The sequence below is a fragment of the Taudactylus pleione genome, unplaced genomic scaffold (genome assembly GCF_031769625.1).
Source record: "Taudactylus pleione unplaced genomic scaffold, aTauple2 ptg000473l, whole genome shotgun sequence".
Classification (NCBI taxonomy): domain Eukaryota; kingdom Metazoa; phylum Chordata; class Amphibia; order Anura; family Myobatrachidae; genus Taudactylus; species Taudactylus pleione.
Window position 1 is genome coordinate 12233688 of NW_028284875.1, and position 20162 is coordinate 12253849.

Below are 20162 nucleotides of genomic sequence, written 5' to 3' on the forward strand. Positions count from 1 at the left end.
TGGGTTATTCAGTGGGCAGTGCAGCAGGCGTGTCAATGCAAGAGGCTGCGTTTTCAGATGCACAGACGCCAGCATTGGAGGCCACGGACAGACTGAGGGCCTGACTCTGACCCGCTCGCGAGCGCTGAGCGCTCGCAAGCGGGTCGATGGTGCCCAAGTGGCATGCACACGACGGAGGCGGCTCCGTCGTGCGCATGCGCGAGACCTGAATAACGACGACCAAGCCGTCGTTATGGGTCTCGCACCAAAGGGGGCGTGCTGTCGATGGTGATTGACAGCACGCCCCCTTTGGCGGGCGTGCCAGGGGCGTGGCTGCTCAGACGGAGGCGTTCCCATGGGAACGCCTACCATCTGGGTCCGGCCCCACTGACATCACTAGTGATGTCAGTGGGAGTGCTTTTGGCTTTGATAGAGCCAAATGCACTCCTGGACTTGCGGCAGCGAGACCCTACCGCAGGATCTCATCGCAAGCCCGATGGTCGCGATGGTCTTGACCATCGCAACCATCATTTTGGCCGCTCGCTATAGCTGTGGGTGGTCAACCACATCTATGCGAGCGGCCCAAAAAGGAGAAGGGACGGCCCTGATTCAGAGCGAGCACTCTGTCAGAGCGTCCGGCTCTGAATCAGGGCCTGAGACACTACACCTGCCATGGGGCTGGTAAAAGTTTTGATGGTGCAACCGATAGTGGCGTATAAGGAGACACCAATCGGATTTACAGTGAGCACAGGTACTATAAGTGGGTGTCTCAGTCTTTGCACATTCGGCCTCCTGAATGTACAAAAGGAAAGGAGTTTGCTGGCCATTTGCATAAACTCGCAGACAGGAGACAACCGATAGATCCTGCTGCGTGTGCTTTTACATGTGATTCAGAATCAGGCCCATCGTGAGTGAGATGTATGACATTTTTTTCCTTTTGTGGCTAATTAAATGATGATTTGCCTATTAATGGTGTTAAGTAAAGCACAACCAATTCCCCCTCCCCCCAAAAAAACAGATTTTGTTAAACCGACAATTGATAAATGTCTGCCCTTGAGAATTGCTAAGTTCATGAAACTGAAGTAATTGTTGCTCTATATATTGTAATAAAGCATCAACTATCATTTTTCAGGCTGCTCCTGGGAAATCCTGTACATCTCTGGGTAGGCAGTTCTACGGATCTGATTTTAATCAATATGACTACATCTGAAGTGGAAGCTGTTGTTCATTTTGAAGGTAGGAAGCTGCAACAACTTTTCATTATGATGCAGTATAGAGGGAACACAATTTCTCAGACCGAAAAGGTTTTTTGTGTCAGTTGTTTCTTATGAACTGTAGAGCATATTTTTAAATATAAAAATAAATTATTTTTCTTCTTCAGGGTCCATAGGGATCCACAGGGATACCATGGGGGTAATGTGGTTGGAGTTATCCAGGCACCAAACAGTTATGCTCTTCAGCTCCCAGGACGCCCCAGGTCCTCCTCCATATATACCCCAGCCACAGGCCTTCAGTTGTACGTTTGGTGCGGCAGGATTCAGACGCACCTTTTTAACAGGGGGACTGGTCAAGCAGTCCCAAGCTTTAATTTTATGTTTTATTTTATTTCTATGTTTTAGAGATAGTAGTGCAGAGTGTATTAAGATGCCTACACTGCGACTTTGTCTACCTCTGCCGGGCCGCAACACCAGTAACGTCTCTGGTGATTTTGGCGGGTCACGTCAGAGCTTGCTAGCAGCGACCCCGGGGCCCGGACTGCAACTGGCTGCACGAGACGGGCGTATCTATAACAGGGTGTGTGGTGAACACGGGCCCCTGGGTCCAGGAGGGCCTGGCACCGCACACCCTGCACCCATAATATTACTTATCTCTCCGGAGTCCCACGTCAGCACGGGGGTCCGGCGCTGTAAAACGACTGGAAAATGGCCGCGGCGGCCATTTTCCCGTCGTTGGCGCATGCGCAGTACAGGGAAAATGGCCGCCTGTGCATATAATATAGACTCTGGGCACACTCTAGTACCCAGAGACTATAACTCTGGCGCTGGACGCGCACAGCTCAGTGCGCTGCTGGTCGCCGGGCGGGGAGGAGGGGGCCCGTTTCGGAGACTGCACACGGGCCCCCTTCTCTCTAGAAACGCCCCTGCACGGAGATGTCAGGTAAGGCGATTCCTCGCTTACAGGGAATCGTGCGCGGCAGTCTTTACTTCCGGCACTGAAGACGCACTGAAGACGCACTGGAAACCGCTGCAGTGAGGGCCTGGTGCCGTCCGCTCCCTCACTAGACCACCGGGGCCTTATTGTCTGACGCCGGGGGATCGGCAGCAGACACTTCTGCTGCCATAAGGCCAGCGTACCCGACCGGTTGACGCAGCTTAGGGGAAGTAGGCTCTCCCCCCGGCAGTTCCTCTCCCGACTCAGATGCAGATCCATCAAAGGTTTTCCCGAGTCTGGGTCTCTCCTCCTACCCTCCTCGTGCATATGAGGCTCTCACAGCTCACTATCGGTGCTCTGCTGAAGCGGTTTGGTCTCAGGAGCTTTTTGGGTCAGCCTCCCTGTATTCCTCTCCCTTGGGTCAGTTATATAGTGCTCTATATCCTACCATGATTTGAGTAGTTAATTCAGAGCCCATTGCAACTAAATTGCATATGCATTGTATGTGACTTTGCTAGCTGCTGTGTTGATACTGCCTTTTATTTCTGTCAGTTCTAACGATTACTGTTTTTTTTCTCCTCATACCTCTGTACAGGTGGGTGGGGGTTTTCCTTTGTACTTCACATTTACTAGTTATTTGTGAAGGCTGTCACATTACATTGTACTGTTACCTTTATAATTGATATGTCAAAAAATAAAGGGAAACAGGAGGTGCAGGCCCCTGTGCTGGTTTCATGTAAATCCTGTTTGGCGGGCTTGTTTACTCAGGACTTTATACAGGATGGTTTCTGTGCTGTCTGTTATGAAGAACCAGTCCAATATACCAGCACCTCTTCAGGAGCCATCTTGGGTGTCCTCCTTGTCTCAGGTGATGAAGCAGCTAGTGGATCGTTTGGCTACTCCCACGAAGCCTCCTTTAATGGGATACCCATAGCAGTTTCAGCATGCTATGTTTGCTCCCCCTATACATCCTTTCTGGATTTATGTTTATGCCCACTCAAGTCAGAATATGGCAAACAGACCGGTAGTCACTAAGGCGCCTAAACGGGCGTTATCTTTCTATCAGTCTGCTCAGCATGAGGACTCTATCCCGGGAGAGGAGGACCATCCTTCTACAGTGAATGTCCCTTGAGGGCAGTCAATTCAATCCTTAATATACAGGATGATGAGCCGGCTCCTAGACGGAAGGCTCCAGTGATTAAACACCAGAAGGTGGTAAAAGCTGAGTTTCCTATATCTGAGCTGCTCACTGAACTTATGGAAGAGGCATGGAGTAACCTGGATAAACGGTTCCATGTTACGAAAAGATTAGCATATTTGTATCATTTCCCAGCTACTGAATGTACTAAGTGGGAAATCCCTCCTACTGTGGATGCTCATGTGACGCATTTAGTCAGGAGTGCTACATTGCCTATTCCGTCAGCATCCTCTCTTAAAGATTCTACAGATAGAAACATTGAAACATGTCTTAAAGTAGTGTTTTAATTGTCTGGAGCTGTTTTTTGGCCGACTATGGCTGGGGCTTGGGTATCCAAGGCTGTTGAAGAATGGATGGAGGCATTGGAAGATACGTCTCCCACATACGGGAATCTGCATCCTGTTTGGGAGAAGCTGCAAAAGATGCGGGGCTCCTAGCTTCTAAAGCATCGGCAGCCTCGGTTGTGGCTCGTAGAGCCCTTTGGTTAAGATCCTGGAAAGCAGATATAGGGTCAAAGAAGACTCTGGAATACTTACCTTTTTTTGGTAATATACTTTTTGGAGCAGAGTTAGATAAGATAGTGGCTACTGTGGCAGCGTCAAAATCTGCAGGTCTGCCATCAACAGTTATATCGAAGTCTAAGCAGTCTTCTTTTCGGTCCTTTCGTCCTCAGGGACGAGCAACAAGGACAGTCTTCCTCCAGGCCATCTAGTTCTCACAGGACCATCAAGCAGCAAACTAAAAGGTCTTGGTCGGCCAGAAGTCCAGCTGCTAGGCCAGATGACAAACCATCTGCCTGATGGGGCGGGCCTCCTCCTGGGGGATCCCAGGGTGAGAGTCCGACTTCTCCAATTTATGGACTACTGGCATCAAACAACAACAGATGCCTAGGTCTGAGAAGTGGTCTCTCAGGGGTATGCTCTCACTTTCTGGAGGCATCCTCCCTAGAAGTTTTTTTTTTGTACAGCTCCCCCATCGGAGCCTATCAAGGCCTTGGCTCTACAGGAGGCCATTACTCCCTGCTGCAGGCAGGGGTGATTATCCCAGTTCCTGTGGTTCAACAAGGAAAGGGTTATTATTCCAATCTATTTTTGGTTCAGAAACCGAATGGGTCTTTTCGCCCTATTCTATATCTGAAAACCCTCAACAAGTTTATCCGTATACCCAAGTTCCGTATGGAGACTCTCCAATCAATTATTTTGGCAATGGAATTTGGGGATTTTATGGCTTCCCTGGACATTCATGATGTGTACCTGCATGTATCGATTACGCCATCCCACCAACAATTTCTACGGTTTGCTGTCCTGCAGCAACATTACCAATTTCAAGTACTGCCCTTTTGGCCTATCAACGGCCCCTTGGGTCTTTCCCAGAATAATGGCGGTTATGACGGCTTACCTCAGGCGTCAGGGAATCAGAATACTTCCACACCTGGAAGACCTTCTGATATTGGCACAGTCTTCAGCTGTTTTACAACACCATATCCAAATGACCATTACCTGCCTACAGACGCACGGCTGGATCAATTGGAAGAAATCCTCTCTTTCTCCAACACAGCGGATGGTACATCTGGGGGCACTTCTGGATTCTCAGGCGCAAAGGGTGATTCTGCCAGGGGACAAGATTGCGGCCCTATCATTGCGAGTATGCAGATTGCTACACAATCGAAGGGTATCAGCAATGCAAGTCTTGAGGTCAATGGTATCCACCTTCGACATGGTGGAATATGCTCAGTTCCACTCCAGGCCTCTGCAGCAATTGATTCTCTCCCGTTGGAAAGGACAGTATCACCGGAGGATCCTTCTCACTCCAGAGGTTTGTCTCTCTCTCGTGGTGGCTACAAAAGGATCATCTGGACAAAGGTTACCCATTCTGGATTCCAAATTGGGTGCTCCTCACCATGGATGCCAGTCTTCGCGGATGGGGAGTGATGACAGGTCGTCACACCTTTCAGGGAAGATGGACAAATCAGAAAAGTAACCAGCCCATAAACATTATGGAGCTTCTAGTGGTATAAAAAGCACTTAACATGCTACAGGACCTGCTCCAGGGCAGGCTGGTCCAGATCCAGTCCAACAATGCGACCACAGTAGCATCAAGGAGGCACGCAAAGTCACGCAGCCATGAGGGAAGTGACAAACATTCTGATCTGGGCAGAACGTCATCTTCTGGCTATTTCGGCAATATTCATCCCGGGAGTCCTCAACTGGGAAACTGGGAGTCGTCAGGACATACACACCGGAGAGTGGGCTCTCCACTCGGGGGTTTTTCAACTCCTGGTGAACAAGTGGGCCTACCAGACGTAGACCTCCTGGCCTTACGTCACAATCACAAGGTCCCCAGGTACGGGTCCAGGACCAGAGACCTCTCAGCAGCATTCGTGAACGCACTGGCAGTGAGATGGGACTTCAAGCTGGCGTATCTCTTTCCTCCGATTTCCCTCCTCCCAAGGGTCCTTGGGAAATTCAAGCAGGAAGGCGGAACAGTGATACTAGTAGTTCCTGCTTGGCCCAGATGTCATTGGTTCACCGACATACGGAATCTATCCATAGACACTCCGTTTCCTCTTCCTCTATGACCGGATCTGTTATCGTCGGGTCCCTGCCTGCATCCGGACTTACCCCGTCTGTCTTTGACGACATGGCTCTTGAGTCTTCCATCTTAAGAGCCAAAGGTTTCTCCAGATCTGTGATACAAATGATGCTTAGGGCACGAAAACTTTCCTCTGCCCGGATCTATTACAGAGTTTGGCATTCTTTTGGTCAATGGTGTTCCCACAGAAAGTATGACCCTAAGGTTTTTAGGGCTTCCAGGGTACTTGCTTTTCTCCAGGCTGGGTTAGACCTCGGTCTCCACCTGGCCATCCTGAGAGTACAGGTTTCTGTGTTGTCAGTTTGGTTCCAGCAAAGGATTGCTTCTTTGCAGGATGTTAGAATTTTTTTACAGGGTGTTCTGAGTTCAGCCACCCTTTGTCCCACCAAGTGGCACCATCGGATTTGTCCTTGGTTCTCAAGGGGCTGCAGGTTCCCCCATTTGAACCTCTGGAATCAGTAAATTTGAAGTGGTTGACAACGATGACACTTTTTCTCCTCGCTATCTCTTCTGCGAGTCTCTGATTTGGCGGCGCTCTCTTGTCGCTCCCCCTTTTTGATTTTTCACCAGGATAGAGCTATTCTCCGTACAAGGGCAGGTTACTTTTCAAAGGTAGTGTCCCATTTTCATATGAATGATGAGATTATGGTTCCAGCTTTTCAGTCTTCAGACCTTTCTATAGGTGAAGCTTCCCTGGATGTGGTTTGTGCTCTCCGTATCAATGTGGATCGTACAGACTCTTTCAGAAATCGGATGTTCTTTTTGTATATTGTTTTCACAAATGAGGATGGCCAGCCTACAAACAAACTCTGGCTCAATGGTTACGTATGACTATCGCTCAGACTCACACACAAGCTGATCTCCCTGTCCCAAACACGGCGACAGCACATTCTACCCGGTCTGTGGGACCATTGTGGGCATTTCATTGTGATGCCTCTGCTGAATAGTTGTGCAAGGCAGCCACGTGGTCTTCTGTCCACACTTTTCTTAGGTTTTACGCTTTTGACACTTTTGCCTCTCAGGATGCTTTCTTTGGGCGGCGGATTCTCCTTTCTGCTCAGCAGCTTCCCCACCCTTAGGGGAACTGCTTTAGGACGTGCCCATGGTATCCCTGTGGATCCCTATGGACCCTGAAGTCCATAGGGCCCACAAGGCACCCACCGTGATGCACCTGGCTGCATTGTGTAATTTTTCTGTGAGTATTTCTGGTGTACGATTGTTCTTCCTTCTCCTGCCTTGGGCTTGGATACAAAACTGATTGCCTGTGGCCAGGGTGGGGTATATGTGGAGGAGGACCTGGGGCATCCTGGGAGCTGAAGAGCTTTACTGTTTGGTGCCTGGATCACTCCAACCACATTATCGCCTTGGTAGCCTTGTGGACGATATGGACTTCGAAGAAAAAGAGTTGACAAAGGAAATCTACCATAACTCTTATTTTATAAATGTTTTTCGACTTTATTTCCTCAAATGTTTATTCAAACCATAAAAGGAAATGTTTTTTGGACATAACCACAAGTAGAGGTACTCGCCAGGGTTGCCCCTTGTTGTCGTAATTGTTTAATCTCTCTCTGGACCCTTTACTTCATCTAATTTATCAATCTCAATTCATGGTATTCGGATAGGCAGTAGAGAGATTAAGGTTTCGGCATTCGCAGATGATATTTTGCTTTATCTTTCCCATCTCCCGTCTTCTCTGCCATTTTCTGTCTTTGTATCGAGACTTTGGACCGATTTCTGGTCTACAGGTTAATCTAGAGAAATCAGTCGCTTTTTACTTGAAGTCAAGCTTTATTCACCCTAGTTGGCATGCTGCAACTCCCTTTGACTGGGGGAGAAGAATATTTACTTATTTGGGAGTGCAAATTACCAAGAATCTCTCTTCTCTATACTCGTTGAACATTTTGAAGCTTTAACGTCCATGATTCAGGATCTTGATGAGTGGCGTCGTCTCCAGCTCTCCTATTTGGGCAGAGCCAGTTTGATTAGAATGTACCTACTTCAATCTCTTCCTCTGTTACTCCCTGTGTTAAAAAACTTAACACAACCTTCAGTAATTTTATTTGGAAAAAGAAAAGGCATACAATTGGCTTTATTCGTTTACAACAACTAAAAACCCATGGGGGAATCAATTTTCCCAATATAACTAATTATAATCACGCTGCCCTGTTGCACCACCTTGGTGATTGGCTGCAGGGTTCTAGTGTCTACACTGATACAGTATTGGAAGCTAATTTTGTGGATCAATGGAACCTGTGTACTTTTCTCCATCTCAATGATGCAGAAATCCCCTTGAAGTTGAGGGAGAATCCCCTCCTATGGAATACACGTAGAGTGTGGCACAAATTGCGACATTTATCTGGGTTGAATGCCTATAATATGCTTTTTCTATGCAACCCAGATTTCCAGCTGGGCTCGGCCTCTAACCCTTTCCTTTCTTGGCCAGAAAAGGGTATTGTCATGGCCAGGGTATTTCAGCATGGCGCTAGGCGAGTGTTACCTGTGATGTCATTGTGGCGCGGGCTGTCTGGTGGCGGAGCTGGTGTCTGGCGGGGGGCTTTGGCTGCACGCGTTGTTGTGCGGGCCTGTTGTCACTCTGCGCTGGTAAGGCCTGGCGGCGTCTCCATTCCGTTTGGCATGGGCGCTGCCATCTTGCCTTCTGGCCATGTGATGCGGCTGGCCAATCCTGGTGAGTCACATGTTCCCTCCGGCCAGTAACAGCACGGCATGGGGTATTTAGGGAGGGTCAGTGCCTTCCTTCTTTGCCAGTGCAACGTGTATCTCAGCCTAGCTGAGAGGGAGTTCTCTGTGCTTTCCTGTTCCTGTGAATCCGCTGTCTGCCAGTCTGCCTGTCAGCTCCTAGTTCCCACTGGACTACCCCGCTACCTCCATCACCCTTGCCCATACCTGAGTGCCTGAGCCTGCTGACATCCTGCGCTTCAGTTCACTACCTGCAAACCTGGCTTGTTTATTTTCAGTTCTCTATCTGCAAACCTGGCTTGTTTATTTTCAGTTTCACTACCTGCACACCTGGACTGCTCTAATTGTTTCTACCTGGACATTAACCCTTTTGCTCCCACCACAGAACTCTTGTGCACATTTATATTTTCCTGGACTTTTATTTACTGCCACATTATATGTCCACTCGAGCACTTATTAAAAATCCTAGTTTTATTTACAAATCTGCTTCTGTGATCGCTCCTGCTACCACCCCGGGTCCACAAATAACCCAGAACGTAACAGTTTGCACTGGCCTCATGGAGCCGGCCACGGATCAGGAGTCAGGAGTGGATTTGTTCAGGTGCATTTCTGGTCGATTAGAAAATCTGGAAAACATGCAGCATCAGATGGCTAAATTTCTGCAAGAGATGTCCAAGCGACAGGATAGTTTGCAAACTTCCTTTTCTACCCCTGAAGTACCAGCAACTACATCCACATCAGCGTCTGGGAATACAGGAGGCAGATCATCTCCCCGCTTACATCTTCCTTTACCAAATAAATTTGACGGCAATCCTAAACTCTGCCGAGGATTCCTAAATCAGTGTGACATACATTTTACCCTGCAGCCTGACAACTTTCCAACTGCAAGAACTAAAGTGACTTATATAGTCTCTCTGTTATCCGGCCAGGCCTTGGAATGGGCTTCCCCACTCTGGGAGCGCTCAGATCCACTGCTGGATAATTACGCAGGCTTTGTGTCATCCTTCAGGAGGATTTTCGATGAACCTGGGCGTACTGTATCAGCATCATCAAACATTATGACACTGAGGCAAGGGGTCCGTCCTGTCAGTCAATATGCCGTGCAATTTCAAATTTTAGCATCAGAGCTCAAATGGAATGAGGAAGCCCTCACCTCGGCCTTCTGGCATGGGTTGTCAGACCGACTAAAGGATGATCTAGTCACTCGAGAGCTTCCTACTAATCTGAACGACATGATTTCATTGTGTATCAAAGTTGACCTACGCTTCAGGGAACGTCAGGCTGAAAAAAACAGAACTGACCGGCAAAGGTCATTTACCCCCTCCATTTCTACCCGTCCCATTCCTTCTCCCACTGAAGAGGAGCCTATGCAGGTGAATCATACACACCTCTCCAAAGAAGAACGTCAGAGAAGAATGCAAAAGAACCTCTGTCTGTACTGCGGAGAGTCTGGTCACCTGCTGATCTCCTGTCCCCGTAAACCGGGAAATGCCAAATCCTAACTGACCCTGGAGACATCAAGTTAGGAGTTATGAACCCGTCTCCAAAAATTAAAGATTTCACGATTACCCTAGCCTTGGATCTTAAACCCAAACCTGTCTTTGCTACTGCTCTAATCGACTCAGGAGCAGCCGGAAATTTCATAACGTCTAGTTTTATTGATAAATTTCAGATACCTTGTTTGACTCTCAACCATGCTATCTCTCTGACCTCAATAGACGGACGCCCTCTGACTAACGGGATAGTCACCAAAGAGACTCAACCTGTATTGGTCCGAATTGGGGCACTTCATTCTGAGTCCTTAAAATTCCTGGTGATATCAGAGGCCTCTCAAGAAATTGTTCTTGGTCTACCCTGGTTACGTAAACATAATCCCAGGATTGAATGGAGTTCTATGCAGATTCTGTCATGGGGTATGGACTGTCAGAAATCCTGTCTTCCAAAAATTCGACCTGTGAGAAAGACAGTTTCATTAGTGTCTTCTGCCATTCCCAAGGAATATCAGATGTTTGCCGACGTTTTTTCTGAACAACAAGCAAATATCTTACCCCCTCATAGGGAATGGGACTGTCCAATTGAATTGATACCTGATAAGATGCCACCTCGTGGTCGTACCTATCCGCTGTCCTTGCCTGAGACTCAAGCCATGACCGAGTACATCCGGGACAATCTGGCAAAGGGGTTCATCCGCCCCTCTACTTCACCTGCCGGAGCTGGGTTTTTCTTCGTTGGCAAGAAGGACGGTGGTCTAAGACCATGTATCGATTATCGAGGCCTTAATGACATTACTGTAAAAAATCGATACCCTCTTCCCCTGATTACTGAGTTGTTTGATAGGGTCAAGGGCTCTGTCATTTTTTCTAAATTAGATCTAAGAGGGGCTTACAACCTCATTCGTATCCGAGCTGGCGATGAATGGAAGACCGCTTTTAATACCAGAGATGGACATTTCGAGTATTTAGTAATGCCTTTTGGATTATGTAACGCCCCTGCTGTCTTTCAAAGTTTCGTTAATGAGATTTTCCGGGATCTGTTATATGTTTCAGTTGTTGTCTATCTGGATGACATACTGATTTTTTCACCCTCTGTGGCTAAACATCAAGAACATGTTAAGGAGGTCCTGACCCGTTTGAGAGAAAACCACCTTTACTGCAAACTGGAGAAGTGCGTCTTTGGAGTGCCCAGTGTACCTTTTCTCGGCTATGGAATATCTGGCTCCAGTTTAGAAATGGACCCCAAGAAGGTACAAGCAATTCTGGATTGGACCCGACCTCAGACACTGAAGGCCATCCAGAGATTGTTGGGCTTCGCCAATTATTATAGACGCTTCATTAAGGGATTTTCTACACTGCTGGCTCCCATTACAGCCTTGACCTGCAAAGGTGCTAATCCTGCCCAATGGTCACCTGAGGCAGAGTCTGCCTTTCATCTTCTAAAACAGGCCTTCATCTCAGCACCAGTCCTTCGACAACCAGATCTGGACAGGCCTTTTTTGTTGGAAGTAGATGCATCATCTGAAGCTGTGGGAGCAGTCTTGTCTCAACGTTATGAGGACAACCAAGTCCATCCGTGTGGGTTCTTTTCTAAAAAATTCTCTCCTGCCGAAAGGAACTACGCCATAGGTGAGCAAGAACTACTAGCTGTAAAGTTGGCGTTGAAAGAATGGAGATATTTGCTAGAAGGCGCCAAGTTTCCATTTACTGTATTTACGGACCATAGAAATCTCCTATTTCTCAAAAACCTCCAATGTGTGAGTCCTCGTTTGGCCCGCTGGGCAATATTCTTTGCCAGGTTTCAGTTCACCCTGACCTTTCGGTCTGGAGCACTTAATCAGAAGGCTGATGCCCTATCGAGATCTCTCCTCTGTGATGATCAATCTGAAAATCAAAGCAATACCCCTGTCTTGGAATCAAGAGTTTTCGCCGCATTACGACTTCAGCCTCCTACGGGAAAATCATTTGTGGCCCCGGAATTAAGGAAGCAGCTTCTCACTTGGGCACATTCCTCTCGCTTCGCAGGGCACTCAGGTACTCGGAAGACCTTGGAGTTCCTGAAAAGACACTATTGGTGGCCTTCTATGAAGGCAGACATAATGGAGTTTATCTCTTCCTGCTCCTCCTGTGCCCAGCATAAATCATCACGACAAGCTCCAGCTGGGGAATTGCTTCCATTACCTACTCCATCACGTCCATGGACGCATCTCTCCATGGATTTCGTCACAGACCTGCCAGTCTCTCAAGGTTTCAACACTATCTGGGTTGTAATAGACCGATTTTCTAAGATGGTCCACTATATACCGTTGAAGAAGTTACCTTCTGCCCCTGACCTGGCACAGTTGTTTGTCCAACACATATTTTGTCTACACGGCCTTCCTGCTGAAATTGTCTCTGACCGTGGTGTGCAGTTTACTGCAAAATTCTGGAGGGCTTTGTGTTCTGTTCTTCAAGTGAAGTTAAACTTTTCCACGGCCTACCATCCGCAAAGCAACGGCTCCACCGAGAGAGTTAATCAAGATCTAGAGACTTTCTTAAGAATTTTTATGTCATCTTCCCAGGACAATTGGGCTGCCTTGCTGCCGTGGGCTGAGTTTGCACATAATGCTTCCTACCACTCGTCAACTAACCAAACGCCATTTCAGGTTGTATATGGCCTTCATCCTCGTGTTCCCGAATTCCGAAGCCTGCCTGTTTTCGATGTTCCGGCCGTGGAGGACACGGTGCGGAATTTTGCTGCCATCTGGACTCAAGTACGGTCTGATTTGTTGAAGGCATCCTCTCGCTATAAGACCCAGGCCGATAAGAAGCGTAGAATAGTTCCACGCATGCAAGTTGGAAGCCAGGTCTGGTTATCCACCCGGAATCTTCGTCTGAGGGTTCCTTCTATGAAATTTGCACCACGCTTCATCGGTCCCTTCTCCATAACAGAAGTCATTAATCCAGTGGCCTATCGTCTACAGTTACCCCCATACCTAAAAATCCCTAATTCCTTCCATATTTCCTTATTGAAGCCCCTGGTCCTGAATAAATTCCATAGTGCTCTACCTGCTTCTCCTCGAGTCCAGACGGAGAGAGGAGTTGAGTTTGAGGTCGCCCAGATCTTGGACTCTCGTCTACGCAGAGGTCATCTACAGTATTTGCTGGACTGGAAAGGTTACGGTCCAGAGGAACATTGCTGGACCGATGCTCGTGATGTCCACGCTCCCACGCTCATCAGGAGATTCCATTCTGCCCATCCGGAGAAGCCTGGTGAGTGTCCTGAGGCCACCCCAAAAGGGGGGGGTACTGTCATGGCCAGGGTATTTCAGCATGGTGCTAGGCGAGCGTTACCTGTGAGGTCATTGTGGCGCGGGCTGTCTGGTGGCGGAGCTGGTGTCTGGCGGGGGGCTTTGGCTGCACGCGTTGTTGTGCGGGCCTATTGTCACTCTGCGCTGGTAAGGCCTGGCGGCGTCTCCATTCCGTTTGGCATGGGCGCTGCCATCTTGCCTTCTGGCCATGTGATGCGGCTGGCCAATCCTGGTGAGTCACATGTTCCCTCCGGCCAGTAACAGCACGGCATGGGGTATTTAGGGAGGGTCAGTGCCTTCCTTCTTTGCCAGTGCAACGTGTATCTCAGCCTAGCTGAGAGGGAGTTCTCTGTGCTTTCCTGTTCCTGTGAATCCGCTGTCTGCCAGTCTGCCTGTCAGCTCCTAGTTCCCACTGGACTACCCCGCTACCTCCATCACCCTTGCCCATACCTGAGTGCCTGAGCCTGCTGACATCCTGCGCTTCAGTTCACTACCTGCAAACCTGGCTTGTTTATTTTCAGTTCTCTATCTGCAAACCTGGCTTGTTTATTTTCAGTTTCACTACCTGCACACCTGGACTGCTCTAATTGTTTCTACCTGGACATTAACCCTTTTGCTCCCACCACAGAACTCTTGTGCACATTTATATTTTCCTGGACTTTTATTTACTGCCACATTATATGTCCACTCGAGCACCTATTAAAAATCCTAGTTTTATTTACAAATCTGCTTCTGTGATCGCTCCTGCTACCACCACGGGTCCACAAATAACCCAGAACGTAACAGGTATTACTTCTATTGGGTGTTTGGTTGATAAACCTAATAAAAGGTCCCTCACATGCCTACCCTTTTTCATATTTACAGGTTCATCATTACATCAGTCATGTTGTCGTAATTTTTCTGACTCGGATTCGGATAATCCCTTGATAATCTTTTGTCCTGTCCCACTACTAGATATAAGTAATTTCCCTTTACTATGCTTTTTTACGGGATCATTTAGATTATGCCAAACTTCGGTCAGGCCTGAATCAGTGGTTACAGCACTTCCTGAAATTAACAATTGACCAATTGTTCAAGGCCCTTAAAGATTCCTGTCATCACCTACCCGTGAGCTCTTATAGGGAGTTATTTATAATGTTTTGTAATGGGTTCTTCCCATTCCCATATATGTCCTCTTTGTGGGGAAGATCATGCAGACCTGTACCATTATATATGGTCTTGCCCAGGCTTTTGGCTCCGGATTCGTAGGTTTGCTTTAGAGCAATTTGGTCAATTTTGTTCCCTTCACTCCTGAATGGGCTATACTGGGAATCGTGCCTCAGCGGTTGTCTCCTGGGAGTCGAAAACTCTTGATTGCTTTAAGTGCAGCCGCTAAAAAGACTACAGGTATGGATTCAGCCAGAGATGCCTCCTTTCTCTCTGTTCAAGGAAAAATTATTTTATTTGTATAAATGGATCAGTGTCGGATCTAGACTTTCTTTTAGGGGGTGGTTCTTTACTGTTTAGCACGACACCTCCGCTTTCCAGTCCCGACTCCTCCACCTCAAATTAATTTAATTAACTCTATGCCTTGCCAGCCAATGAGGTGGGTGTGATAGTGGTACAGTGCCCGATATATCTGGGCCCTACTTTGAAACCATGAGAAAACTATAATGGGGCAAGATCACAGCCTTCACCATTCCAACAAACCTTTATATATTACAAGCAGGACATATTATATATGATAAGACTTTGTCAAAACATGCACACACACATATGCACTGGTGTCAAAAGGGGGGTGCGGGCCGCACCCGGGTGTCACCAGCCGAGGGGTGACACCAAAGTGCTGGCTCCCCCTCAGTGACAGGAGCCAGGTGCTGCATTACGTGCAGCACTCTGCTCCTAGAACAGTAAGGGAGCCGGCACTACACACAGGCTGGTCCCCGGGGCCAGTCTGCATCTCCGGCACCCCCAGTGTGACAAAAAACAGGGGTTAATTGTCGGCGCAGTACATACTCCTCGCACCGGGTGACAAGAAAGGTAGGGGCGCCACTGCACATATGCACACACAGATAGCCATATATGCACAAACAAATAACCACATATATACATGCAGCCACATATGCACACAGATAGCCACATATGTACACAGATAGCCACATATATACACACAACCACATATGCACACACAGATAGCCACATATGCTCAAACAAATAACCACATATATACACGCAGCCACATATGCACACAGATAGCCACATATGTACAAACAAACTTTTTAAGGCTAAAAAGTGCAATGTTATGCAATGGCCAAGTCAATCCCCTGACCTGAATCCGATTGAGCATGCATTTCACTTGATGAAGACAAAACTGAAGGGAAAATTCCCTAAGAAAAATCAGGAACTGAAGACATTTGCAGTAGAGGCCTGGCAGAGCATCATCAGGGATGAAACCCAGCGTCTGGTGATGTCTATGCGTTCCAGACTTCAGGCTGTAATTGCCCGCAAAGGATTTGCAACAAAGTATTAAAAAGTGAAAGTTAGATTTAGGATTGTTTAGTTTGTCCCATTACTTTTGGCCCCTTAAAAAGTGGGAGGCACATATAGAAACCGTTGTAATTCCTACACCGTTCACCTGATTTGGATGTAATTACCCTCAAATTAAATCTGAAAGTCTACAGTTAAAGCACATCTTGTTTGTTTCATTTCAAAGCCATTGTGGTGGTGAATAGAGGCCAAAATATGAAAATTCTGTCAATGTCCCAATATTTATGCACCTGACTGTATATGTATGTATGTATGTATGTATGTGTGTGTGTGTGTTTATATATATATATATATATATATATATATATATATATAGCATAGAACAAACAGACGGCACTCCATAGACTAATATAAATGAATAAAAAGGTCCTTTATTAAGCCGACGTTTCGGGGTTCCCCCCTTCGTCATGGACAGCAGTACAAATAAAACATGCATACATGACAAACATATAAAGCCATATAATCAATCCATAGTTAACTCACCTGTGGGACGCCAGCCTCCGACCTCCCGGACCAGCGAGCGGGAACTCGGGCGCTAGGCCCGTGACGTCATCAACCAGTGCCCCACAGGGGAGCCAAACATGTGATCCTGTCGCTTAGCAACCCTAAACACAAGCCGCTAAGGATACTGTTTTATAACAGCTACACTATTATTTAATACATAAACATGGCAATCACCATGGTATACGATACTAATAAGGAATTATTCAATAATTACCCAGCAAGCAAGATTCAATAAGTATCAATACAAATATAAGTACAATACGAATAACAAATTAGACTAAATATATATTTACCACTATTGGGAAAAATTAATGCAAAAAACACATTATTATAAAAAACATTGCAAACCCAGAGTCTCATTAAGACCCCTTGGGGCAATAGTATCTAACACATGTATCCACCGGCTCTCCTTTTGCATCAAGATTTTATTTCTATTGCCACCCCTCACAAGGGGGGGTACATGATCTATAATGATAGATCTAAAAGATGCTACCCCATGCTTAAACTGGGCACAATGCCGAGCCATAGGTTGTTCATTGCCCCCACTAGCCAATGCCTGTCGTATGGCTGAACGATGTGGCGCCATACGCTCCTTAAATTGGCGCTGGGTTTTACCCACATAAGATAAGCCACAGGGGCAGGTAAGCATGTAGATGACAAACATAGTGGAACAAGTCACTGCAAAATTAATTTTAAAACGTTTCCCCGTGTGGGGATGACAAAACGAATTTCCAACAGTTAAACTTCTACATGTGACACAGCCCAGGCAGCGATGACAACCTGCCTTAGTACTCAAAAAGTGCACTGGTTGTGATTGGCGATCAAGGCCCGTTATATCCAACCGCATAACACGATCTCCAATATTTCTACTTCTTGTGAAACACGGCATAAGCCTAGAATCACGCAAACTGGGTAAATCTCTATCTGAATTAATGATAGGCCACCACTGTTTTGCCCGTCTGACATGGTGTGGGCTGTCATTACAAAATCTATTTACCCACGGAATACAATTACTATGAAGCTGCTTCTTGGGTTTGTCAGATCTTAATAGATCAGCCCTAGGCATTTGTAAGACTTTATCCTTTAACTTGATTAGTTCACAGCGGTCATAACTGCGACAGACAAACTTTTCAACCATATCAAACAGAGCTAATTAAGCCAAGGCATCATCAGAAGTGATGCGCCTAACCCGTAATAGCTGGGAATATGGTAAGCCCTTTCTCAACGGCAAAGGATGAAAGCTGTCATTCCTTAATAGTGTGTTCCTGTCTGTGGTTTTAGTGAACAAAGAGGTTTTGAACAGACCTGCCTCAAAAGTTATATGTACATCCAGAAAATTTACATCTGTATGACTACATTGATACGTGAGTTTTACTACACTAACGGATAGATTTAAATCATCCAGGAGGGAAGCCAACTGTGCCTCTGGACCAGTCCACATAATTAACAGATCGTCAATATAACGTAAGTATAATGCTACTTCAGCCTTTAAATGACCATCCACATAAAATAATGCCTGTTCAACAGAATACATAAAGGCGTTGGCATACGATGGGGCCACAGAGGACTCCATCGCACACCCCGCCACCTGTAAATTATAGCTACTATCAAAAATAAAATAGTTATGGGTCAAAATCAACCACAATAAATCAATAACAAATTCCACTGGTGGGCCCATATATTCAGCATCTTGCAAAATTATATGCTTGACCGCCTCGACACCTGCACCATGGGGGATGCAGGTGTAGAGGCTTGTCACATCCGCAGTACACATTACCAGTGGTTTGTCAGCAATAGTCAAATTTTCCAATTTTAACAGTAGCATACTGGTATCTTTCAAATAAGCAGGCAAACGCTGTATACAAGGATTAAGGATAGAATCCAAGTATACAGCAATGGAATGATATAAGGATCCCCGGGCAGAGATTATCGGACGCCCAGGAGGATTAACCGGATCCTTATGCAGTTTTGGCAATACATAGAATAAAGGCACAATAGGAAATTCAACTTCAAGCGAGGACTTCAATGCTAATGTAATCACCCCCTCATCAACTGCACGACTTAACAGTGCATCTAATTCCCTTTTGTAAATAGTAGTAGGATCATAGCCCAAACGCACATATGTTGTGAGGTCACCCAATTGGCGATAACATTCCCCCCTATATTGCTCAAGACTTTGCACAACCACCGCTCCCCCTTTATCAGCATTACGTATAATTAAATCCTTCCTTATGGACAGAGATTTTAATGCCAATTGTTCATTCTTTGTAAGGTTTTGATGGTAATAATGTTTATTAGAAGGATAAATATTTAGACCCTCCTGCTCCAAGAGACGTGAAAAAGTCTTAATTGAGGCGTTCTGTGAGAATGGGTCAAATTTGGACTGTGGCACAATTTTCCTCAAAGAATCAGGGATACCCGCCGATGTATTGACCTCAGTTTGTTGTAGTTGTTGTTTACCGAAATGATCTCTTAATCTAAGTGTTCTAAGCAAGTTAAAGGATAAAGTCTTACAAATGCCTTGGGCTGATCTATTAAGATCTGACAAACCCAAGAAGCAGCTTCATAGTAATTGTATTCCGTGGGTAAATAGATTTTGTAATGACAGCCCACACCATGTCAGACGGGCAAAACAGTGGTGGCCTATCATTAATTCAGATAGAGATTTACCCAGTTTGCGTGATTCTAGGCTTATGCCGTGTTTCACAACAAGTAGAAATATTGGAGATCGTGTTATGCGGTTGGATATAACGGGCCTTGATCGCCAATCACAACCAGTGCACTTTTTGAGTACTAAGGCAGGTTGTCATCGCTGCCTGGGCTGTGTCACATGTAGAAGTTTAACTGTTGGAAATTCGTTTTGTCATCCCCACACGGGGAAACGTTTTAAAATTAATTTTGCAGTGACTTGTTCCACTATGTTTGTCATCTACATGCTTACCTGCCCCTGTGGCTTATCTTATGTGGGTAAAACCCAGCGCCAATTTAAGGAGCGTATGGCGCTACATCGTTCAGCCATACGACAGGCATTTGCTAGTGGGGGCAGTGAACAACCTATGGCTCGGCATTGTGCCCAGTTTAAGCATGGGGTAGCATCTTTTAGATCTATCATTATAGATCATGTACCCCCTCCTTGTGAGGGGTGGCAATAGAAATAAAATCTTGATGCAAAAGGAGAGCCGGTGGATACATGTGTTAGATACTATTGCCCCAAGGGGTCTTAATGAGACTCTGGGTTTGCAATGTTTTTTATAATAATGTGTTTTTTGTATTAATTTTTCCCAATAGTGGTAAATATATATTTAGTCTAATTTGTTATTCGTATTGTACTTATATTTGTATTGATACTTATTGAATCTTGCTTGCTGGGTAATTATTGAATAATTCCTTATTAGTATCGTATACCATGGTGATTGCCATGTTTATGTATTAAATAATAGTGTAGCTGTTATAAAACAGTATCCTTAGCGGCTTGTGTTTAGGGTTGCTAAGCGACAGGATCACATGTTTGGCTCCCCTGTGGGGCGCTGGTTGATGACGTCACGGGCCTAGCGCCCGAGTTCCCGCTCGCGGGGCCGGGAGGTCGGAGGCTGGCGTCCCACAGGTGAGTTAACTATGGATTGATTATATGGCTTTATATGTTTGTCATGTATGCATGTTTTATTTGTACTGCTGTTCCTGACGAAGGGGGGAACCCCGAAACGTCGGCTTAATAAAGGACCTTTTTATTCA

At 46.3% G+C, this 20162-nt stretch overlaps 1 protein-coding gene across 1 annotated transcript in view; it reads left to right on the forward strand.

Annotated features, from left to right (window-relative positions):
• The window catches only part of WDR27 (WD repeat domain 27), a 525006-nt gene that overhangs the window by 49464 nt on the left and 455380 nt on the right, over positions 1 to 20162 (forward strand). The window contains exon 10 of the mRNA XM_088448950.1: positions 1112 to 1215. Coding sequence (XP_088305076.1) covers positions 1112 to 1215 — 104 coding nt within the window. The remainder of the gene's footprint in view (positions 1 to 1111; positions 1216 to 20162) is intronic.